Source organism: Phocoena sinus, chromosome 12, assembly GCF_008692025.1.
Source record: "Phocoena sinus isolate mPhoSin1 chromosome 12, mPhoSin1.pri, whole genome shotgun sequence".
Taxonomy (NCBI): Eukaryota; Metazoa; Chordata; class Mammalia; order Artiodactyla; family Phocoenidae; genus Phocoena; species Phocoena sinus.
Window position 1 is genome coordinate 43,898,374 of NC_045774.1, and position 22,782 is coordinate 43,921,155.

General features: G+C 40.9%; 2 protein-coding genes across 3 annotated transcripts; one reads left to right on the forward strand and one right to left on the reverse strand.

Moving 5' to 3' along the window:
• Nucleotides 1-511: 511 nt before the first annotated feature.
• Nucleotides 512-15,290, reverse strand: CALHM5 (calcium homeostasis modulator family member 5). Of its 2 annotated transcripts, XM_032651791.1 has the most exons (3): nt 15,286-15,290; nt 6,120-6,684; nt 512-2,815 (listed from the first exon to the last, which is right to left on the reverse strand). In XM_032651791.1, the coding sequence occupies exons 2-3, from the start codon at nt 6,657-6,659 to the stop codon at nt 2,408-2,410; spliced, it is 948 nt and encodes a 315-aa protein (XP_032507682.1). In that variant the 5' UTR covers nt 6,660-6,684; nt 15,286-15,290; the 3' UTR covers nt 512-2,407. The 2 variants fall into 2 exon arrangements, with proteins under 2 accessions (XP_032507682.1, XP_032507681.1); XM_032651790.1 differs by lacking the exon at nt 15,286-15,290 and having other exon boundaries at nt 6,120-6,778.
• Nucleotides 8,877-12,262, forward strand: TRAPPC3L (trafficking protein particle complex 3 like). The gene is made up of 2 exons (XM_032651792.1): nt 8,877-9,056; nt 12,143-12,262. The coding sequence occupies exons 1-2, from the start codon at nt 8,883-8,885 to the stop codon at nt 12,260-12,262; spliced, it is 294 nt and encodes a 97-aa protein (XP_032507683.1). The 5' UTR covers nt 8,877-8,882.
• Nucleotides 15,291-22,782: the final 7,492 nt, after the last annotated feature.

Genomic DNA, 22,782 nt, shown 5'->3' on the forward strand with positions numbered 1-22,782 from the left:
AACTGAATTAACTCACATCAGTGTGTTCCTTTCAAACCAAAATCATTAAAAATGAATTTCAGGCTTTGGTGGAGCTAGTTTGGAGAGGTACCTATTCAGCATCTATCAAATCATTCCATAGAGGATATACTGCTTCCAGAAATCAAGAGGAAAAAATTATTAAGGAAACACCTATGCATAGGGAGAATTTTTGTATAAATCTGTGTATAAATTCAATTTGCCTCTAATTTTTCTCTTTTAATAAATTCTGATTTTCACATATTAGTGAAAATATTAGGGCACTTACCTCATAGTGCCCCCAAATCTGATGGCTTAAAACAACAAATATTTTTTTAAGCTCATGATTTTCTGGATCAGGGATTTGGACAGGACATAGTGGGGACCCCTTTGTAATGTCTGCAGCCTCAGATGGTGTGGCTCGAAAGTCTGATGGCTGGAATGACTTCACTCAGACCACAGACCTGGGACTTTTTTTCTGGCTGTCGGTTGGTTCTTCTCCATGTCTTGTCTGCTGAGGCTGGAAAGTCCAAAATGACTTCTTCACTCAGATGCCTGGTATTTTACCTAACCTATCAATAGAATGACTCAAAGAATTGGAGTTAGCCAACTAACTCTTTTTAATCTCTCTCTCTCTCTCTCTCTCTCTCTCTCTCTCTATCTCTCTCTCTCTCACTCTCTCTCTCTCTCTCTCTCTCCATTTGGCTAGCTTGGCTTTCTTCAGAGCTTGGCGCTCTCAGGGTAATTGGACTTCTTACATGGTGGCTGGCTTTTACCAGGCTGAGCATAGCCAGAGACCAAGGCATAAGCTGCAACAATTCTGCAATCTGGATTCACTTCTGCTACATTCTATTGGTTCATTAAGGTCAGAATCAAGAAGAGAAAGAGACTCCATCTCTCAATTGGAGCCACTGAGCCAAGTTTAATTTCCCATGGTTAGGTTTTATTACAGTGAAACTCAGATGCACCAAAGTTGCACGGGAGATGGTCTGGCTAGAATCAAAGTAAATGCAAAAAAAAAAAAAAATACTAGCTATAAAAAACTTCTTAGAAAGTTCTAGCTCATAGAGCCCATAGTTAGCATCTCTTCCTAACTCTGCTTTCAGTGACATCACTGTGGTAACTTGAAATTACATCATAGAAATTGGCTAACACTTCAAATCAGGGTTGGTTTTTTTTTTTTTTTTTGAGAGCCAGTTGTTAAACATTTATCACATACCATGTTTAAAACCCAAACAGTATTTCAAATATTGCAACATCACAGCCCCCACCCCCCACTCTCCCACCTACACACACACACACACACACACACACACACACACACAACCTGATTCTGCACCTCCAAGTTCCCAAGGATATGTTGTTTCAGGTCTTATACCTATAGGATCCTTTCCCCAATTTGGGATGATGTTCCATGGTAATAAGGAGTTCATCCCCAGGATTCTCCAGCTAGGAGGTAAGGATTCTCTGTGGTATAAGATGTGAGTCACAGCATAGAACATGGTGCCTCTCCCTTAAATATCAATCCCACTCAGAGATTTAGAGGGAATTAATATATCTGTATAGTTAAACTAATGTGGATATATTACATAATAGAATGCAAAATTTGCATTCTGTAAGTGCCCACAAAAGTGTTTTTAGTTTCTTATAAAGTCACAGGAAATAAATGAACTTCAAGGTTGAAAAAAAGTTTTAACATGTAATATTAATATATGTCTATATCAATAGTCATAAATATATATATGTATATTTGTGCTTGTGTGTATGTGTATTTTTTAACGTAGAAATGGCCTCATGAAGGCAAGAGTACCTAGAGCCCACAAAAGTCATAATACAGCCCTGACCATAGGGGTCTACTTTCAGTGCATAGTGGAAACATGTGAAAAGCTCTGAATTTTAGGCATCATATTCTTTTAATGTGTTATTCTGAGAACCGGTGTCTTCAGATTCCAAGGAAATGAATTTCAAATGATAGAATTTCACACATCCTTGAAAGGCAGCAGGATAGGTTTACTGAGTGAGGATTTCTACCAACTACACTGCAGATCCCACTGTACAGAAGTCTGTTAAGAGTACCACACTCACTCACAAGTCACCACCGCTACCCCCGGATGCCATGACCATATTTACACAGAGTGGCAGACCTTCTTGCATGAATCTCACTGTCAATCATAAAATCTTAGAACTTGAAGCCCCTGAGCCCAACCCCCGACAAATGCGACAGCACCTCTGTCACCATCCTTGGCCAGTCACTCAGCATCAGTTTGAGCACATGACACTGTCTGCAGCTGGGAGCTGCAAAGCTGCTTGCCTTTGCGTTATTGTCTTATAAAGAAACACTAAATGTGAGAAAACGCACAGATGCTCGGGTAGCTGTTGATGCAGTAGGAAGATGTCTAGACACCACGAGTCAGTGATGGTCGGTGAGCTGCACATTTTGAGAAGCATCCACAAGCACCATTGTTGTCTCATCATCCTCAGGGCGAAGTTCCAGACCATCTTCCACCACCCTGTGGAGGACGCTGTAATGTTGCTGGTTTGGGTGGAAAGAATGCAGCTCTGAAGCAGACTCCCAGGCCGCAAAGGTAGGCATGGAGAAGACCTCTGGCCTCTTGTTTTCGAAGAAGCATTTCAGGTTCCTCTCACTCAGCTTTTTGGCATAGTCCAGGAGCGTATTTTCCAAGTACTCCTTCTCTGTTTGTGCATACGTCTTCCAAAAACTCAGCTGAAGGTAGCTAACTTTTGATCGACAGCGAGCATAACAAGCGGTGAGCAGAGAGAAGAAAGCTGCTGAACAAATCAGGAACCAGCCTAGAATCTTAGAAAGAAAGAAATATTGAGGACCTCCAAAGTAAAGCCACTTCTCCGGGAGCCGGGGTAGTGTTATTGGGAAGTGTACGGCTAATTTAATACCAGACCTCGGTTGAAATCCTTCATCTTAATTACTAACGACAGGTTTTTTTTACAGTCAAATAAAGTTAGGGTTTACCTAACCTCTATTCTCCATCCTACCCACCATTGCTGGTATGCAAAGAAAGACCCAGAAAGTAGGCAAATGGAAATGAGCAAAAATATAGATTATCCAAGAACTGGGAAAACCAAGCCCTCAAATAGTACTAGCTATTATATATATATATATATATATATATATATATATATAAAATCACTCATTATCCAGGATAAAGTGAGACAAACGTAACACAATAAGGAAACTGAAGCTATAAGAATTGGAAGCCTGCATAAAAGCCAAGAAAAAAAAAATAGAGTCATTGCAAACCTTCAGGATTTGCTGGTTCTGAATTTGGGTAATTGGAAAACACAAATTCCTCTCTGAATACGAAATGGTTCTGCTGGGGGTTTTTTCTGAACTTTAAAAGCAGAAGTCTAAGCAGCTCAACTTATCTTCTAAATTTTGTGTTGTTCTAATTATATTTTTCACAATTGGAATTAAGTTCATATGTGGACAGCTAACAAAGCTCTTTCAAAGTTTCTCTTGACATTTTAGTTAAATGGCCCTTAGTATTTCTCAGCAGATGGGCCTATCTGAACACAGAAACAATCTGCAAATAAACCCATTCAGACCGTAACAGAACCACAAATATGCTCCAATGCTTTAAACAAGTGTTTCCCAAACTCCAACTCCAGACTATGGAGGTCATTGTACAGGGTCTCAGACCCCACATGAATGTTAATTCTGGGTTGCCACTAGTTGGGTTTAAATCTCAACTTTCTCCTTTCTGTGGCTATTCTCCATGCCTCAGGTTTCTCAGTTGTAAAGTGGGGCTTACCTACCTCAGAGGGTAATTTGGGGCATTAAAATGAGATGATGTAGACATACACGTGACTCAGTAAGTATCAGCCATTGTCATGTGCTGCTACTTTTCAAATGTATCCATGTCTATGTAAAAGCATTACTGAACACAGGATATCTTTCTGATGTGATTTAACAAATGAAGCACAGCTTCCATTGTGTGAAAAGTCCTCACATTTACTTTAGTCACTTGTGCTTAGCTCCCTCGGATCTTCCTCTTTTCTTTAACCTCTACCTTTCTTTTTCCACACAGGTTCTCCTGTAGGCCAGTAGGCCAGCTCACCTCAGTATCTGAACCAATGCTGCTGTGTCATCAACTGTTTGATCAGCTTCAGACTCCCCTTCCCCCCATTGCATGACCTTACCTTCGACTCGCTCTCACCTCACTGAGCGCTGAGCACTGAGAACTGAGCCTAATTCATGGTACCCAGGGTCTACCTAGACATGGTGGATGCTCCCACCCCAGCCCTCAAGAGTGTCCCGTTCTGCACGAGTCTTCTCCCTGAAACCCTGGCGTTTTTCTCGTCAGTTTAGAACACTTACTCCGTGCCAGCAGCTTTATATCCATTTACGTCCATCATCTACTATACCTTCCAGCACCCCTCCAAGGTAGGAGGAAACTATGAGGAAACTGGGACCCTGAGGGGTCAAACCAGTAGCTCTGGGCCACATAGCTGGTAAGTGGTAGAATCAGTATTCAAACCCAAGGAGAGCGAACTCCAAGACGGAGTTCTTGCCACTGCTCTACCCTACCTTCCTGAGGAATAGCAAGCCACCCAGCTGGATTCATTTCTCTGCTCCACCCATGGACGCGGCACCTTTTACCCCCAGCCGCACACCCGGCTGTTGGTCTGGACTCTTTGTCGCTCCTGCCTGTGGGAAGCACTGTAGTCAGCACCTGCTGTGACACAGCTCCCTTTGTCCACATCTCTTATGCCTCTTCTAGGAATCAGCCCCAGGCCCTTCTCATTCCTCTGAAAAGTAAACAGGTCAGCGTGCCCAGGCTAAGCTATGGGAGGATGTGCATGATTTCCTTATGCCTCTGTTTAGAGAGGAAAAGTTCACACAGTGACAAGTGTTTGGATCTACCTGAATGGAGCCTGGTGCCCGAGGACACAAATCATACATCATTCATTGTATCATAACACTTGTAATTAATACCCTCCTTCAACCAAAAAAGGGAGCCTGGCATGTTTTTATCTAAGATGAGCTTTATGCATGAAACAAAAGATTTTGTTTGGGGAGCATTTTTAGGCTTAGCAGTTTATGAAGAGAGTATGACTATATCGCCAACCAGTTTTGGAAAGTATGATTTTAGAAAAAGATTTTTCCTTGATGTGTTGTTGAAAAGGCGAGTCTATGCTGAAAAGAAGTAAAATTACACTATTTTCAGCACATTTATTCTTAAACAAATAGCATTCCTGACAAACTGTGGATCTATTTATCTACTCTTATTGCTTATTTTGATTTGGGGAATGTCATTCCTGCTCCTCACAAGTAGGAATTCAGTCTTTTCCTGAGGCCAGGGCCAGGCTCACATCTGGATTTGTGCTCACGTACCTGGAAGGATGACAAGCCACTTCCTTGTGTCAATTAGGTAAAGCTACAATTTCCTGCTGTTAAATAAAACAGTGCCCCAAATCTTGAGCTTCTAAAATAATGTAAGAACTTTTTTAGCTGTAGAGCACAGAGCACAGGACGAAACCTCCCTGGAGAATATGGTCCCGTTTCACTGAAGGCTATATAGAGACTGCCAACCCCCACTTTATACAGGAAGTTCTCCTCCATCTTGACAATATTTATACATAGAGATAGCAGTTGCCAGAAATCGTGCAAGGGAATTTCTACACTAATTATATTATGTGCGGCTTTGGAAAGTATTATCTCATTTCGTTCAGCTATATTTTAATAGATATGTGTGTTTTTCTGAGAAACCAGTTTGAAAATAATTAATAGGAGGCAGTAACTTCTAATTACTCTGCCATTAGCACTCTATTATGAGTTAGTGTCATGCATTATTTACAAAATTAACCCAGAGAGATTGTCTTAAAATACGTAAGTATTTACATATGTATAACTCAGAGGAGATTTCTTTTCAGAAATGGAAAAGACAATCCAATCAGCAATTTTACTAGCCAAGCAACCACTGAAAAGCTTTTCCTCAGATTGTCTTAATGCTGCCCCGTGTTCCAATTTCCATTTCGTTTCAAGATGTTTTAGGAGGATTCAGACTCAGCCCTGGCTCAACGGAGTACTGAGAGAATACTTCAAGCTCACTCTGGAGAAAAAAGTCACGTTTGTCCTTTCTTACCTGAGACTGGGCTTGCAGGGACAGTTTCAGTTCTTCGTAGTCTGTATGGGTCATGCTGATTTTGCTGCAAGGTACTTTGTGAAGTTCGTCCCAGCACTCTTTGGGCTTGCCCTTGCAAATCAGCCCCAGGAGTCTTGAACTTCTGGTCCCACTCATGGCACATTCATAAAACGTCCCATTGAGCAAAGCCACAGAAAGCCACATTACTGGAGCCACCAATGAACTCAGAGTGATCTGACCGAGAACATAGAAGAAGCGGCAGCTGTGGCCCCTGGGGAAGATTTTCCTGGGATTCACACAGCAGCCTGTGAAGAGTCTCCATGACCTGTTGTTCAGAAAGAATCCCAGGATCAGTAACACCCAGGCAGGAGCAAAAAGGAAAACCAATCCGTACACCACATTCTCAGTGCTGCAGGGACACTTAAAAGCCACGAGTGAAAAGAGACGCTCACCTCCCACAGTCAGCAGAGCCAAAAAGCTGTAGCCGATAACAGTTTTCCGGTTGAGGATGAATCTTAAAATCCCCTGAAAAGCATCCATGTTGGAGATACACAAAGGGAAAACGCTTTGCTCTTATTTATTGGCAGAGCAGCTGTGGCAGTGGCCGAGGGTGGAGCTCTTTCTTCGTGAGAAGCAACAGTCCTTCTCAGACTGAATTCAGCCAGATAAGGAAACAATGTCATTCCCTAGGAATGAATATTTCCCAACAGTGTTCAGACAATGCCTCCTACTGGTGGATATTAGGCCGTGAAACTAGAGCCAAAACACTGAGAATGAGAGTAAATTCAAAGTGAACAGCCTCCATTTTTGTGTTATTTCCATGTGGCTTGGATTGAGAATCAGAAAGAAATTGCGACTCTGCAGGTAGTAATAGTCTAGGAATTTTCCAACCAGAGGAATCAACATTAGCAGAAATAGGGTTTCAGCCAATTGGTTGAGAGCCATTGAATCAAGCCTCCTAGCCTAGAGTTTCATGATGGTATTTTTCTCTTGTTGCTTCAGACTTTTGCACTTTGACTTAAGATCTGGAAGATTCATTTTACATCCTCTTTAACTGACTAGTGACTTAAACCAAATTTTAGGAGTTGGGCTATTTGAAATGTACATGGAAAAGTTCAGGGAGAGTTTGAGTTTTGAATGAAAGACAAAGTGAGAAGGGTCCTAATCATTTCTTTCCTAGACTTTCATAGTAACCTCTTGATTGGTATCTCTGCCTTTGACCTCATGACCACCCCCATTCTCAACCCTAAATCCATCCTCTATGCTGACATAAAGGAGATCCCTCTAAAACAGAAAACCAGTTCCTCCCTAGCCTACTCACACCTTTGGGGCTCCCTGTTGCCCACAAGTGGATAGATGCCAACTTCCTCTGAACCTCCTCATGGTATTTCATGCCCTTGACATGTTCCTTCTATCTGGAATATTCCCCCCGCCACAACACACACACACCTGACCTTGTCCACCTGGCAAACTTTCACTCAGTATTCATAAACAGGGTAGAAGCTTCTTATTCTGTGAATATTTCCAGGGTTGCTACCAAATATATAACATTGTACTTGCAGAGCTTATAGTATTGCAGTTATTTTTTTAATATCTATAGCTCCTCTTTAACTGTGAGCTCTTATAAAACAGGAACTACATCTTATTACATTTTGTATTCTGGGCATAAATACGATGTCAAACACAGAATGGATGCTTACTCAATAATTCGTTTTTCAAATAGTTATCGAACTCCACACTCCACTCCACAGAGTGCCAGGCACTGTGCTAGACAGGCAGTGCTCAATGAGTACTGTTGAATGAATGAATGAATGGTGAAACTTTTAGTACTTCTAATTATAAACAATTTAAGGAAATTGTCCCCATATCTGTCCTACACTGCTTTTAATTTTAAAATTAAATTAATTAAGGCACTTGAAAGACAACAGTCAAGCTGACAAATTTCCATTAATGAACTTCAGATTCCAGGCCTGTATATTTTGTGACAAGGAAGGCCCTTGGACTAGAAGCCAGGGAACTAAGTTACAATGTAAACTTAGCCATGTCATTTTACTTCTCTGAGCCCCAGTTTACTCATTTGAGAAACTGGAGGTATGCAAGAAATAGTCTCCAAGGCTTCCTCTATCTCGACATTGTAGAATTCTTTCAGCTCTTTAAAACAGCAGACTTTTTTGAGAAGCTGCGTTATGACTCACTTTTGTGCCTCCCACCACTAACCCTTGTTCCTTCTCAGAGGCTTGTCATCCTTGGTGTTACGGCTCCCTCCACTTCCCAAAACACACCCTTGGGTTTAATCTTCCCATGGCACCCTCTGCCCTCTGCTCTGTCGCCTTCCTGTTGTGGCAGGTGTGTCTTGGGTCCCTTCTAATTCAGGATCTTATCCTTTACTAGGCACATGTGACAAACATTATGCTAGTATGCTGATGATTGGAAATATTTTAATTTCTTACCCTCCTAAAGGATATTCACTTTTGAAAAAGATTTTTTCAAAAATGATGCCTTAACTCTAAGTTTCATAAACCATATTATTTCCATAGAAAACTTGTCCTTTAGGATACTCCATGAAAATAAAAGGGTTGAAGGGTTGTCCAAGTCAGAGGGTCAGTAAATTTCAAAGCAGAGTGTGAACCCAGGCTTTCTGACTACACACGCCACGAGCTTAACCATTGCGCCTGGAAAAGGGTATTTGGGTGCCTTACTAACAGTTCTTTGTTCTAGACCAAGTTTTGTAAATTTTTTCCTGTTTACTAGGTTGCTTTCAAGATGTACTTGGGAATTACACCAAGTGTGACCTGTAACAATTCAAGCAGAAATGAATTTTCCCTGATTCCTGACAAGAATCCCCTGGTGGAGTTTGTGGAAGAGTTCCCTGCTGGGCGATCTTCTCTGTGCTACTGCAGTTTACTCTGTGGGATTATCAGAGGTGCCCTGGAAATGGTAAGGCACAGACTCTACTTTGCCAAGTATATTCATTATCTAGTGCAGTGTAACTACCCCCAAATGCAGTCTCTTAAAACAACAAATATTTATTATCTCACACAGTTTCTGAGGATCAGGAATCTGGTAGCAGCTCTGCTAGGTGGCTGTGATTCAAAGCCTTTCACAGCTTAATGCACATGCAGTCAAGCGGTTGGTCAGGGCTGCAGTCTCTGAAGGCTTGACTAAGGCTGGGAATCCACTTCCAAGCTCACTCACGTGGCTTCAGTGCCTTTCTCTCGCAGTCGGTTAGAGGCTTCATGAAGTTCTTTGTCACATACGTCTCTTTGTAGATCTAATCACAACAGGTGCTGTCAACTCTGGGACAACGTTGGAGGGGACTACCTGAATGATAGGAGGCGGGGTCATTGTGGGCCATCTTGGAGGCTGGCTTCCACACCTGAATTATTCATTGATTTAACCAAGACAGTGATCAGCATCTGTTAAGAGGCACGGAGCATACACAGATGAACAAAACACGGTTATTGCCCTTCAAGAATCTTCTGTCCAGTACAGAAGTCAAATGACTTAGGGCCACGGGAGGACCTGGGATGGGGTGGGGTGGAGTGGGGTGGGAGGTGGGCAGGGAAGCTTTCCTACGGAAACTCTGAGCTGACATCTGAAAGATAAAAAGCAGTTAGGTGAAGGTCTTGGGGTAAGAGGAAAATAATATTCCAGGTAAAAGGAGGACCTTGCCCAAAGGCACAAAAATAATATTTTGTTCAAGGGACAAGGAAGTTGAATTAGTTCAGTGTGATTCACATGTAGATTGGGGAAAAAAATCAGGTCTGAAATAGAATAAAGAAGTCTCCAGCTTTCATGGGTAACAGTTGATTATATGTGCTGAATGGCAAATATGTATCAGACTTCATATGGTCCCAAATATCCAAATAATTTCAATGTAGTCTTTTTGTTATTTTAACTGATTTTCAGTTAAAGTATGACAAAGACAAAAAAGATCTTATGGGGAAAAAATGAGAGTGAATTCAGCTTCCATATTTCAAAGTGCACTGTACATCCTTCTATTGGATGGTGAGCATCACAAAAGCATGGTTTTTGCACGCTACAGGAGCAGATAAGTTGGTACACCAAAGTCTATGGTTTAACAAATGCAGGCTGGTTGACCAGGGAATTCTTAGTGAGAGAGGGGAGTGAGTCAGGTAAGACTCAATAAATATTAATTAACTGCCTACTAGACCCAGGCTTTTTCACTTATTATTTGCTTTTACTAGGTATTTTTAAAAACAATTTTATTGGAGTATAATTGCTTTACATTGTTGTTAGTTGCTGCTGTATAATCAGCTATACATATACATATGTCCCCATATCCCCTCCCTCTTGCATCTCCCTCACACCCTCCCTATCCCACCCCTCTAGGTGGTCCCAAAGCACGGACCTGATCTCCCTGTGCTATGCGGCTGTTTCCCACTAGCTATCTATTTTACATTTGGTAGTGTATATATGTCCATGCCACTCTCTCACTTTGTCCCAGCTTACCCTTCCCCCTCCCCGTGTCCTCAAGTCCATTCTCTACATCTGCGTCTCTATTCCTGTCCTGCCCCTAGGTTCTTTGGAACACTTTTTTTTTTTTTTTAGATTCCATATATATATGTTAGCATAATGTATTTGTTTTTCTCTTTCTGACTTACTTCACTCTGTATGACAGACTCTAGGTCCATCACCTCACTACAAATAAATTTCGTTTCTTTTTATGGCTGAGTAATATTCCATTTTATATATGTGTCACATCTTCTTTATCCATTCGTCTTTCGATGGACACTTAGGTTGCTTCCATGTCCTGGCTATTGTAAATAGAGCTGCAATGAACATTGTGGTACATGACTCTTTTTGCATTACGGTTTTCTCAGTGTATATGCCCAATAGTGGGATTGCTGGGTCATATGGTAGTTCATATGTACAGTGCACTTTGAAATATGGAAGCTAAATTCACTCTCATTTTTTCCCCATAAGATCGTTTTTGTCTTTGTCATAATTTAACTACTAGATATTTTTTACTAGGTACTTTTGCTTATATCTTATCTATCCCAATGACTTAAAATAGCTGAACAGGTACTCTATTGAGGGTAGGCCAGCAATATGCTGCTCTTATGTGAGTATATATATATATTTCTTTTTTTGTTTTTTTTTTTTTTGCAGTACACGGGCCTCTCATTGTTGTGGCCTCTCCCATTGCGGGGCACAGGCTCTGGACGCGCAGGCTTAGTGGCCATGGCTCACCGGCCCAGCCGCTCCGCAGCACGTGGGATCCTCCCAGACCGGGGCATGAACCCGTGTCCCGTGTACCGGCAGGCGGACTCTCAACCACAGCGCCACCAGAGAAGCTCAATGTGAGTATATTTTAATGAATAGAGAAGCAAGCCCTAGGGTTTACTTCAGTGTCTGGGAAATGAGAAATGCTTTATTGTGGAAAAGAAGGCCTGGGTATCAAATATTCATGTCTATAATTTCAATTTTTAATTTTATACTTATAATTTATTTATTTGGTGTTTTTTCACAGCTCTCAAAGCCATAAGTAATTGCTAAATGTTGTTAGGACAAGTGATTATGTTATTGAGCTAATGACAGAGTGATTTATAGCAAGTCAATTGGAGAAAAATCATTTTAAGAAGCCATTTATCCTTGGAAGTTCTGCTTGGCAAGGCACATTGAGTCAAGGCTATCTTTGAGTTGGGAATTTGTGTTCTTCCTGAGATGGAGCCTTAGTTTAGACCCACACTGTGAACAAAAAGGGGCCCACATCCTGGGCTTGCCCCAGAATCAAGCAGGTTGAGCCTGTCCTGGACCACCCCTCTCTTTGCAGACTCACACACAGAGCTGACCACAGCCAGATCATCAATGGAGGACGCACAGTAAAGGGCCCTTCATCCACAGAAAAAGCTCTTTTTTTATCATTTTGTAAAGAAAGTCAGCTCTTTACGGGGTAAATCAAACTGAAAATAAAGACAGAAGAAATTAGAGGTTGTTTTTTTTAAAACCTGAATGACTCAGGCCTGTTTTGTTTTGTTTTTTCTTTTTGTCTTTCCTAGGTTCATTTAGCTGCTGATGTTACATTCTTGCAAAACAGACTAAAAGGTGACAGTGTGACAGAAATAGGAATAACATTTCTGAAAAAGCTGGATGAGGAAAAAGACAGATGGAAAAAATGAAAAATAGCATGCAAAATGCCACAGGCTGGCTGGTTGAGCAGTTAATATTAGCTACACATATACAGCCATAGAAGTTTTGAATTGTTTAATAGCATGGGATTTAAAAGACTTATAAATCAGCCAGAAATTTGAAATGCAGGGCACTAAGATTTAAAGCTGTTTTTTTCTTTGCTTGTAAATCACACATTTTCAATCTCGAGTCCGCAAGATTTCATATACAAATAACTCCTTGTAAAATAGTAATCATGAATTCTACATGTTACATAATCCATCCTAAGAGAGTCTGTTTTTTTTCATTTTCTTATGGTAATGAAAAAAATGTATACGACCTACACAGTTGGTGTATTTATCCCTTCTTACTGGAAAAATGGATGAAATTATACAATATCAATGTCACTATATAAAGACAGTTTCTAGATACTGTATATTGCATTCTCTGTAGGAACGGTACCATTTGTAACAATTTTCCATATTTTTGAGAAGCTGTAGATATGACTTTTCTCGTATATAGGCTTGGCTTATAGTTTCGGCCTCCTGAAGCTACTCTTGACTTGTAATCATCAAGGCAAGCTATTTATTTAAATGCTAATTCTGAAATATTTTAAAATAGCATTTAATTTTACTTCATTTAATTTTTAGATAGCTGGTAATAACCAAATTCCTTCCTTTTCTCAGGAAATATTACTGATGGTCAGGCCAGGAAATAAAATGAAAGGTAAAGAATGTTCTTTGAGAATACTTTCTTATCCCAAAGCTTATTCAGTTAGAAACTTCAGTATCATTTTTATCCCCTAAAAATCGTACAAAGTATATTTTGTTTGTGACCAGAACATTTTTAAAATTCAAAATGTGCTGGATTAAATAAATCATAATCTTTACCAGACCATAACTATATAGCAGTCCAGAATCTACTAGGCTCTGCAGAGAACTCAAATGATAAGTAAAAGTACCAATTAGGGTGGCACCATCAGTTAAAACTGGTGTAAGTAATAAGGTAGTGGTAGACCTCAACTAGGTCTTAGGATCCTGAAGATACAGTTCCAGTTCTGTTTCTAGTGGCTTCAGCTGATCCTGACTAGTGGCTAATCCTGGGCAAGGCACATCATCTCTCAGCCTCTCTCCATCTCTGTCTCTCTGTCAGTCTCTGTCTCTGTCTCTGTCTCTCTCTCACTTATCTGTAAAATGAGAGGATTAGATGTAGTAAATATCTAAAATTGGGCTTCCCTGGTGGCGCAGTGGTTGAGAGTCCACCTGCCGATGCAGGGGACACAAGTTCGTGCCCCGGTCCGGGAAGATCCCACATGCTGCGGAGCGGCTGGGCCTGTAAGCCATGGCCGCTGAGCCTGCGCATCTGGAGGCTGTGCTCTGCAACGGGAGAGGCTGCAACAGTGAGAGGCCCGCGTACCGCCAAAAAAAAAAAAAAAAAAATCGAAAATTATATCAGTGAGTTTAAATGACATAAACAACCACCACTGAAATTCTACATTTTTGGACTTTAGAAGGCTATGGGGAAATTGTTTGTTTCCCACCTACTCAGCTATCTCTTCAAAAGGACATTGAGGTAGGTACTAAGGACAAAATAAGGTCACTGGGGCAGCTGCAGCATCAATGGAAGGACTTTCAAACCAATGCCACAGAAGACCAGGAGTAGAATCTTGAAGAAGAATGCTATCTGATATCAGAAGTGATATCGTAAGCCATGGATTTCAAACAGATGCCTTCAAGGATGTTTGTCGACAGTCCACCCCAAAACTTATTTTGGGATGTTTCCATCTTCTGCTCAGTTTCCTCTTTCTCCTCTATAGTACACTCACCCCTCCAGAAACCCAAGATATTCATGTCTAATGGTCTCCCTCTGAAGTCAGCACTCAACAAGCTGTCTTGAAAATGTTCCATGATTTGGAATATTCTCCTACTTGTCTACACCTTCATCTCCTTTCTTTCCCAACCCAGCCATCAAAATTTGCTTCTCCCGGTCCTTTTATTACCCACCCCCCGAAGGCAGCTAATCTGATACTCTCCGTGGTGCTGAGTGTTGGAACTGGTGATTGCTTCAAGATGGGGTTTGTTCTCCATACTTTTTTGTTTTCCTCAACCTGGAGAGGGAGGCAAGTCTCTTGGCATTGAATTTATGCTATGAAAGATGATCTATATAACCAAGAGAATGGCTCGTTTGTATTCAATCTTGAATTGTTCCATCTTGAAGAATGCAAGAATCTAGAAAGTACTGTTCATTAGAATTATGAGAGACACATATATAAATTTTCTAATAACCACATTAAAAAAGTAAAAAGAAACAGGTAACATAAATTTTAACAACATATTTTATTTAGACTAATTATCCAAAATATTATTTCAACTTTTAGCTAATGTAAAAATGATTATGATTATAGACATTTTACATTCTTTTTTATACTAAATCTTTGAACTCTAGTGTGTATTTTACACTTTTAGCACATCTCAATTCAATGCTAAGTTTTCAAAGTTTACAGTAAAATGCAGTCCTACCAAAACAATCAAACTGTGTTTAGTGCTGTTTAGTAGCTTCAGTTTTTAAACCTAAATTAATTAAAATTAAACTAAAATAAAAATTCATTTCCTCAGTCACAGTAGTCACATTGTAAGTGTGCGATAGCCATATGTGGCTGCAGCTACTGTAATATGTACACAGGTCTAGAATTCCCAGTCAAAGATCTATTGGATCACCTTGACCTTGGACACAAAGAATAAGTGGGGAGGATCCAGGTTCATGGGGAGGGAAAGAGGAGATGAATAGAAAGGATAAAAGGTAAAGAGAAAGAGAACATCAGAGATGCGTGAAATTCTATCTCTTCACAAACTGAATGAGGATTCATAAAAACAAAAATTCTTCATAGTAAAGAAAGGTTGCACACCACCCCCTGGGCTCCAAGTGTATTTTCATTGCCTTTGTGTAAAGTTGAGTCTTTACACAAAGAACTTGTGGAAATTGCACAGTGTAACTACAGAGTTATATACTATTTTTATTTCATAAAAGCCTTCACTCTGAACCCCAAACCTTAATCAATGCCGAGATTTCTGTCATCTTGGCACAGCCAAAGGGAAGAAGGGTTTTGGACAGAGGGATAGTTTCGTGCTATTCAAATGACATCACCAGATGGTTCCTCGAGCTGTTTTCTGAGGAGACCTGCCTTGGTTGCCTGTTCACTGTTTAAAAGATGCCAGGAATCAGACATACTTCCCTCAGCAGCCTGCACATTTAATTATTGTCTTCTCAAATCTCTCAGTTTCATCCATTAGTTATTGGAAGCCTGGATCTCTTTAGCAGTTGGAATGGACTCTTATGAATAAGTGGAAAATTCCCTCTTCTCCTTGTCTATGAAGGACCAAAGCAGAAATTTGGAAAACCAGACACTTGAAGTGCAAATATAACATTAAAACTTTTGTAACCAAAGAGGTCCCTTTAACCAAGACCTGCTAAATGTTGAGTAACACAGCAAGTGCTGAAAGATATAATGTTATTCATTGTTAAGAGTCTCTGGAGTTGGGACTGTAGACTCTGAGTGGTTGTGAGAGTTCACAGCTTCATCCACCAGCTATGGAGGCTAATTCATTTCTTCTCAGTAACACTGAAGGAGTCCCTGACAAGGGCACCCTCCCAGTCCTAGAAACTTGGGACAACAAAAGACTCCCTTTTTAAAAAATGAGCCAAGTTTTCTTTACATGGCTTGGTTGCCTATTCCTTAAAAAAAAAATCTGTCCAGTTGCTGCACTTCCTCATTCTGGTAAACCTTCCAGAACTTTAACTGGACATGACCAATGGTCAACCTACAGTGGCTATGGCAAATAATCAGCTGACAGAAAAGGGATGCAGCCAGTATAATGTACACCTCTAATGATCTGAAAAGGAAACCGTTCTTATTCAATCAGTAATAGTTACCCTAAAATTGAAAACAAGCCATAGCCACAACAATCATTGGCAAAATTTTATTTTTCAAGTGTTTCACTGACAGAAGACAAACAAAACGCATCAACCATTGGAAATCCTTCACTAAAAACAGTTAAGAAATAAATGTCCTAGGATAATTCCTTGTTCTCCCTTAAACTCAGACTCTGTTTTTCCCAATTAAATCTTTCTTTGCTTTTCTTCCTTCAGTTTCTTTTGTCTTCCATTTTTTCTTCTAGGAGCTCTGTTTCCACTACATACACTTCTCTTTCTTCCAAAGAAGTCTCCCTGCAACTCCTTTACTTCCTTTTTTATTCTCTGTTTCAGTTCCTTTATTTTAATTATTCTTCATGTAATGGACATTTGTTGGCTGCCTGTATGTTTCCCCATCCTAATAGAATGACATGTTTCTGTTCAGGTGCCCAGCATTTTATTAGGCAACGCAACCCATCTACTTCAGAGGACGTCATCCATACGCCCAGCTTCATTGCTATTACCTAGGTACAGTGGCTCTTTCCCAGTTTAAAATCTTGCCAGTCAGATCTAAGCCAATCGTGACATGGCATTCCCCAGACCACAGTCATTGCGGCTGACATAGGGAGGGGGACAAGGCTGAATGGACTGAAGAGAAGAAAAACCTGCCTGTTACATGAGGCAATACATTTACTATATTCCTTAAGTAGTAGAGTTGGGTTTCTGTTACAGTAATGCAACAAGGTTCATTGCATGATAACTATGTGATAGGTCAGATAATTTGCAACATATTGGAGAATACCAAAGAGAATAAACTGCTTATTATTACATTTTTCACATGGTTGAATGCTCAATGAAATAAAATTTGCATTGACGATAGCTCTTTTCCTCACAGAGAGGAAAAGGTTACAGGACAGAGAGAATAGAGCGAGCATTATGGTGTGCATCCACAGAGCACAGGTTCCAGAAAAAGTAGATTTCATAGAAAAAAGACATTTTCCATCAGTGGTAGCTCTTAAAAAAAACAAAAAACTCATACCTTTCAGGTTCTTCCTTCAACTATTTCTACTGGAAACTAAAGTCACATCCGGAATCACTTGAGGATTTCCAACTCGGAATCCTTCTGATTTCTGGAGCCTCCCAAGTGGCCTGAATCTTTTAAGCCAGCAGACTGTACTTAGTGACTTGCTATTTCCTTGTAGCATGTGAACCACATAGATTTTAATGACTTAGAAGAGGAAGTGCTAATTCCCAGTGGTCCGTATTTGCCAAACAATAGAAGCATCTGGAAATGCTGCTTTCTTGGTTTTGGATTCAATTAAGATTTTTATCAGGTGCTAGGCACGTTAATTATGTGGTATGTCACTTGATTTTCATAATAATCTGTGAGGCATTAAGTTGGTAACGGGGAGAGAAAAGGAGTTGGATATGAAACTACAAAGGGCCTAAATTTGCCTGCCTTAAGTGTATTATTCGTGGGACCGGAAGTCCAGGGAGTTGGCAATGTCTCCCGAGTGTCTAGCTTGGGAGACTGGGTGAGGGATGCAGGAAGAGGAGGCAGCTTAGGAAAGAAGCTAATAAGCTTTGAATATTTTGAGTTTGAGGTGCCTTTGAAACATCCAAACAACACGAGGAGCTCAGGAGAGAGGTCTGAACTGAAGACGGACTTTGGAGTCGTCAGTATGTGAATAATAGTAAAAGCAGAGGACGAGGATGGCAGCGTCCAGGGAGAGCATGGACTTCCGAAAATAAAGTAGCGAAGATAGAATCTTGAGAAATACCACCGTTCAAGAGGCAGCAAGAGAAGAAGAGCACGAGGGAGGCTGGACTTCTAGCCAGAGATGGAGATGGGAGAAACTGGTGACACTGAGGCCAAGAGAGTTTCAAGGAGAGTAGAGTGGTCAGAGGTGTTAGATGCCACAGGACAGTCAAGAAAGTTAGTCCAGAAAAGGGACATTGGACTTGATGAGGAGGTCTTTGCCTCAGATCAACAGGGCAAGATGGAGACAGCAGCCTCATTGCAATGGATTGAAGGGTCAGTGGCAGGTGAGATACTAGTATAAATGATTCTTGGAACTTGACTGTAAATGGAAAGAGAAGTAGGATACTGGTATAAAGTTGGGCTGTTTGCTCTTTTATTTTTATTTTTTAAGAATGCAGGCATAGAAAAATATAAGAGAGAGAGAATGATTGACAAGGCAAGGTTGTCAGAAGGTAGAAGGGGACAAGATCCAGATCATAAGAGAAAAGTTTGACTCTGAACAGCAGAAAGACCACCCCTTCCCCTGAGAAAAAGTGATGGCGGTGAGAATGGGCATAAATAGGAATGGGATTGGAGGTGTTAGGGGAAGAGCTTAGAGCTCGTGACCACTGGCCTCAATCTTCACTGTGAAGCAAGATTCATGGGCTTTGTGGAGATGGAGTGGGGGTGGAGGCTGGATGAGGACACCTCCTGGGGCAGGTCACCACCCATCCTCTCAGCAAGCACACCCGGAAGTAGAAAATACTCCAACCTTCAGCTTGAATAACTGTACACATGCCTGGGGAGAAAATACAGATCACCTTTACTTCCCCTGTGCTCTAATGAACCATTCTCCACCCTCGCACCAACACAAAGGGGATAACAGCCTCACTACATGCTCTGACCTGAGACTCCACCTGGATCAAAAGCGGGATTCCCTGTGTCTCGGAAGGAGATTGGGACATTCAGCTCTTTTAAGGAGCTCTTCCCTGCAGCAGGCACTAGATTTGTGGCTACAAAGTTGCCCCAGGGACTCCTGCATTCTGAAACTGCTGATGGTGTACACAGAAAACTGACCACTAAGGAAAGCCATAGAAGGCCACCTAACTGGACTACAAAGCCTTGTAAGGTGATTTTCCCAAAGATGTAAAAGAAATGGCACTGTTCCTCTTTGGGAAAGATTTTTCAAGGGTTCACACAGAATCCTGCAAAAAGCTGACAAATGCCACTATTGAAAAAAAAAAAAAAAAAAAAAAACAGGAAAAGCAGCACAAAAGCTGGAGCCGAAAAGTAAAAAGTGTCCATGGACATAATTTTTACTGCTGCAGAGACACTTAAAAACTAACAGAAAGGGGCTTCCCTGGTGGCGCAGTGGTTGAGAGTCCGCCTGCCGATGCAGGGGACGCGGGTTTGTGACCTGGTCCGGGAGGATCCCGCGTGCCACGGAGCGGCTGGGCCCGTGAGCCATGGCCGTTGGGCCTGTGCGTCCAGAGCCTGTGCTCCGCAACGGGAGAGGCCACAACAGTGAGAGGCCCACGTACCGCAAAAAAAAAAAAAAACTAACAGAAAGAAACAAATCCCCCTCCTGAATGTCAGCGGTCCCTAAAAACTATAACCTGTGTCTGCCCTGTGACTACCTAAGACATTTCAGGCAGTTTGGAAGCTCTCCAGGTCTAAACAATATGCTTTTCAACCCCCTTGAGAGGTGGGAAATTGCCTCTTTAAACTTTTCTAAACAGCCACCGGGTGGAGTCCTTCATAAGGATGTCAAATCAAAATGAATGAACTGGGGGGGAAAGGAGGCCAAAACTAGTTGCTTGAGTTTACACAGCTCTGGGGACAATTCTTTGCCAAGAATTCAACTTCTCCGGGTCCAATAGTTTCTATGCACGGACTGGGCAAAGATTTGTGATACTCTATAACTGAAAGTTAAATGTACTTGAACACGATGATATGCCTGGTAGCTACCATTTAGAGGTAAAAATATTTGCAGCAAATCTGGCTTGGCAGCGGGAAGATAGACCATACAATAACTCAGAGAGTTTTTTCCAGCTCTGGGATGGTGGATTTTATAGAAAAAGCTACAAAGATAACAATTTAGTACCAAACATGGTCTTGGGGATTATCTAAAGAATCCCGCTTTTTAAAAAATTAATAAAGTTACTGAGACCTGAAAGGTTGATAACGGTGTCATGAGGAAGACCCCAGAGCAAATTAAATAATTACTAATCTATGGGTTTGCTTACAGAGACACAGGCACGCTCTAGCTCCCACTACATCCTCAGGAACCTTTCTTAGTCACTTATCCACCTTCACCTTTCACTTGGCTCTTTCTCATAAGCCTAAAAGTATGCTCAGGTCTCCACCATCCTAAAAAAAACATTCTCGAGGGCTTCCCTGGTGGTGCAGTGGTTGAGAGTCTGCCTGCCGATGCAGGGGACGCGGGTTCGTGCCCCGGTCCAGGAGGATCCTGCGTGCTGCGGAGCGGCTGGGCCTGTGGGCCATGGCTGCTGGGCCTGCGTGTCAGGATCTCGACACTGCTTAGTTAACAGACAATTGATGCCTCCTTCATCCTTTCACTGGCAAATTTTAAGAAAATGTGATGTAGCATAAAGAGTGTTTTATGGACTGAATGTTTGTCTCCCCCGAAATGTCATATGTTGAAGCCCTAACCCCAATGTGATAATATTTGGAGGTAGGACCTTTGGGAGGCAATTAAGGTTAGATTAGATATTGAGAGTGAGGCCCTCATGATGGGATTAATTCTCTTACAAGAAGAGAGACATAAGATCCCTCTCTCCTGGCCTTCTGAGGATACAACAGGGCAGCCATCTGCAAACCAGGAACTGAATCTGCTGGCACCTTGATACTGAACTTCCCAGCCACCAGAACTGTGAGGGATAAATGTGTTTTGTTGTTTAAGCCACCAAGTCTATGGAATTTTGTTATAGCAGCCCAAACAAAGACAGAGTGCCAGCTTTGAAACTGGACAATTCTATGTTAAAATATTTGTCTTAAAATTTCTCTATCCTGATTCTTCTCCTCTATTTTAGCTGGCTATTAATCCTAAGTCTCCTTCATTCTCCTCCAGTTCCTCTTTCTTCCCCAAATTCTGATATATGCAGGCTCCATGGTTGGCACTTTTCTCAAGGTAGACATTTCCCCTGGATAGTACAACCCTTACACAGAAAACCTCTACAGGTCTCGTGTTCTCTAAAACCTTCCCTTATCACCTCTCTCCAACTCCTTAGTCAATTTATATCTTGCCTCCTTCCATAAATACCGGAGGCAACTCTCAGAGAAATTATCTCTCTACTATTTCTCTGACATGTACACACATTAATCTTTGCACAAATCCCATTGCATTTTAATTATTTGATTCCAGGGCTGCCCATCCCCTGCTAGACTATGATCATGTAATGAATGCTTAATAAATATTAATTAAATCAATCTGTCTCCCATTTCAAAAGTTTTTGGAGTGACATTGCAAAGAGAAGGAAAGGCTAAAATGAAGAAAATCTATTCAATAACTGGAATATTGTTTTTCATACTTTAAATCAGTAGTCAACAAAATAGTCACCAGAACTGATTAAAATTGTCACTAGAAATTTTGTTTCATCTCAAAACACAAAAATATTCTTCTCAAAGAGCAGTTTATTATGGTTCCAGTCATAGGATTATTTTTCATCAGTTCAGAAAACACTGGAAGATCTTAAGTGAAAGTTAATATCATGCAAATATTCCTCTCTGTACCTGTAAGGACCATATCTGAGGGGCCCCTGGAAAAGGATTTGACATTGCAAAAGACGTAAAGCACCTATTAGTAACATTGGTGACATTTGCAGACTCTTGCCATACATTTTAGTGATTATTTTAATAATTATCTTATTTCTCTTTTCTTTTAAAATTTACTTTAAAAAATGTATTTGTGCAAACAATCTAAAGCATCAGATGAGAGTGTGAATCATCTGCCTGCCTGTCCTCCCTGACCTCCATCACTTTTACCTTTTACCATTTCCTGCTTCACCTCAGCATCTCCTCTCTACTCTTGTGACCGATTCTTCTGTCATTTACTTCACCTTTATGCATAAAATGCTTATATAGCTCTTTATTTTTTCAGTCTGAGATATTATTTTTTTATTTCCACACAAGAAATGTAAGGCTTTCTCACACACAGCCTCCATCCTAACCACACACATAGGCAAACTTCCTGACTGCCATCCCTCCTACTAGGGCGTAATCGGGGTTAGATCAATATTCGGTGGTTACATTACCAAGACTGTGTAAACACTATTGACCACTGGACCATGCAGCACACTAAGAGTAGGTTTCCTTTCCTCTACAACTTTTCCCTAGAGTTAAAAATAGAAGAGTCTTTACATTTTCTTAGCTTTTCCTATTCTTATCAGTAATCCTTAAATTCTTCCCCCACGTGCATAAATCTCCTCTTAATATTTTCAAGCACATTAAGTTCTCTACCAATTTATCTTCTTAGAGATAGTCTCTCTCAAGCCTTTTGATGTTGTCTTGTTGCTTACCTACTGCAGTGGGAAAAAAACGTACTCAAAATTTAAAATAAGATTTTGATGATGCTGAGAGCTGCAATTCAGGAATGAAGAAGTGGTGATTACCAGCCAGTAGTTGGGCATTTACAAATCCAGGTTCCTTAACCCATCAAAACCACAGTTATTTTACACACGAGTACAGTGTAAAACTCTCTCCAAAAATTGCCTCATGGTCAGCAAGAGTGTCAACCTGTGACACTCAGCTAAGAGCAAATGAGATATAATGTCATAAAACAACAGGTGGGAGAATGGACCTTAGAGACATAAGTTACTTCAAAAGGCAGTGAATTAGTTACCGTTTGCTGTGTAACAAACC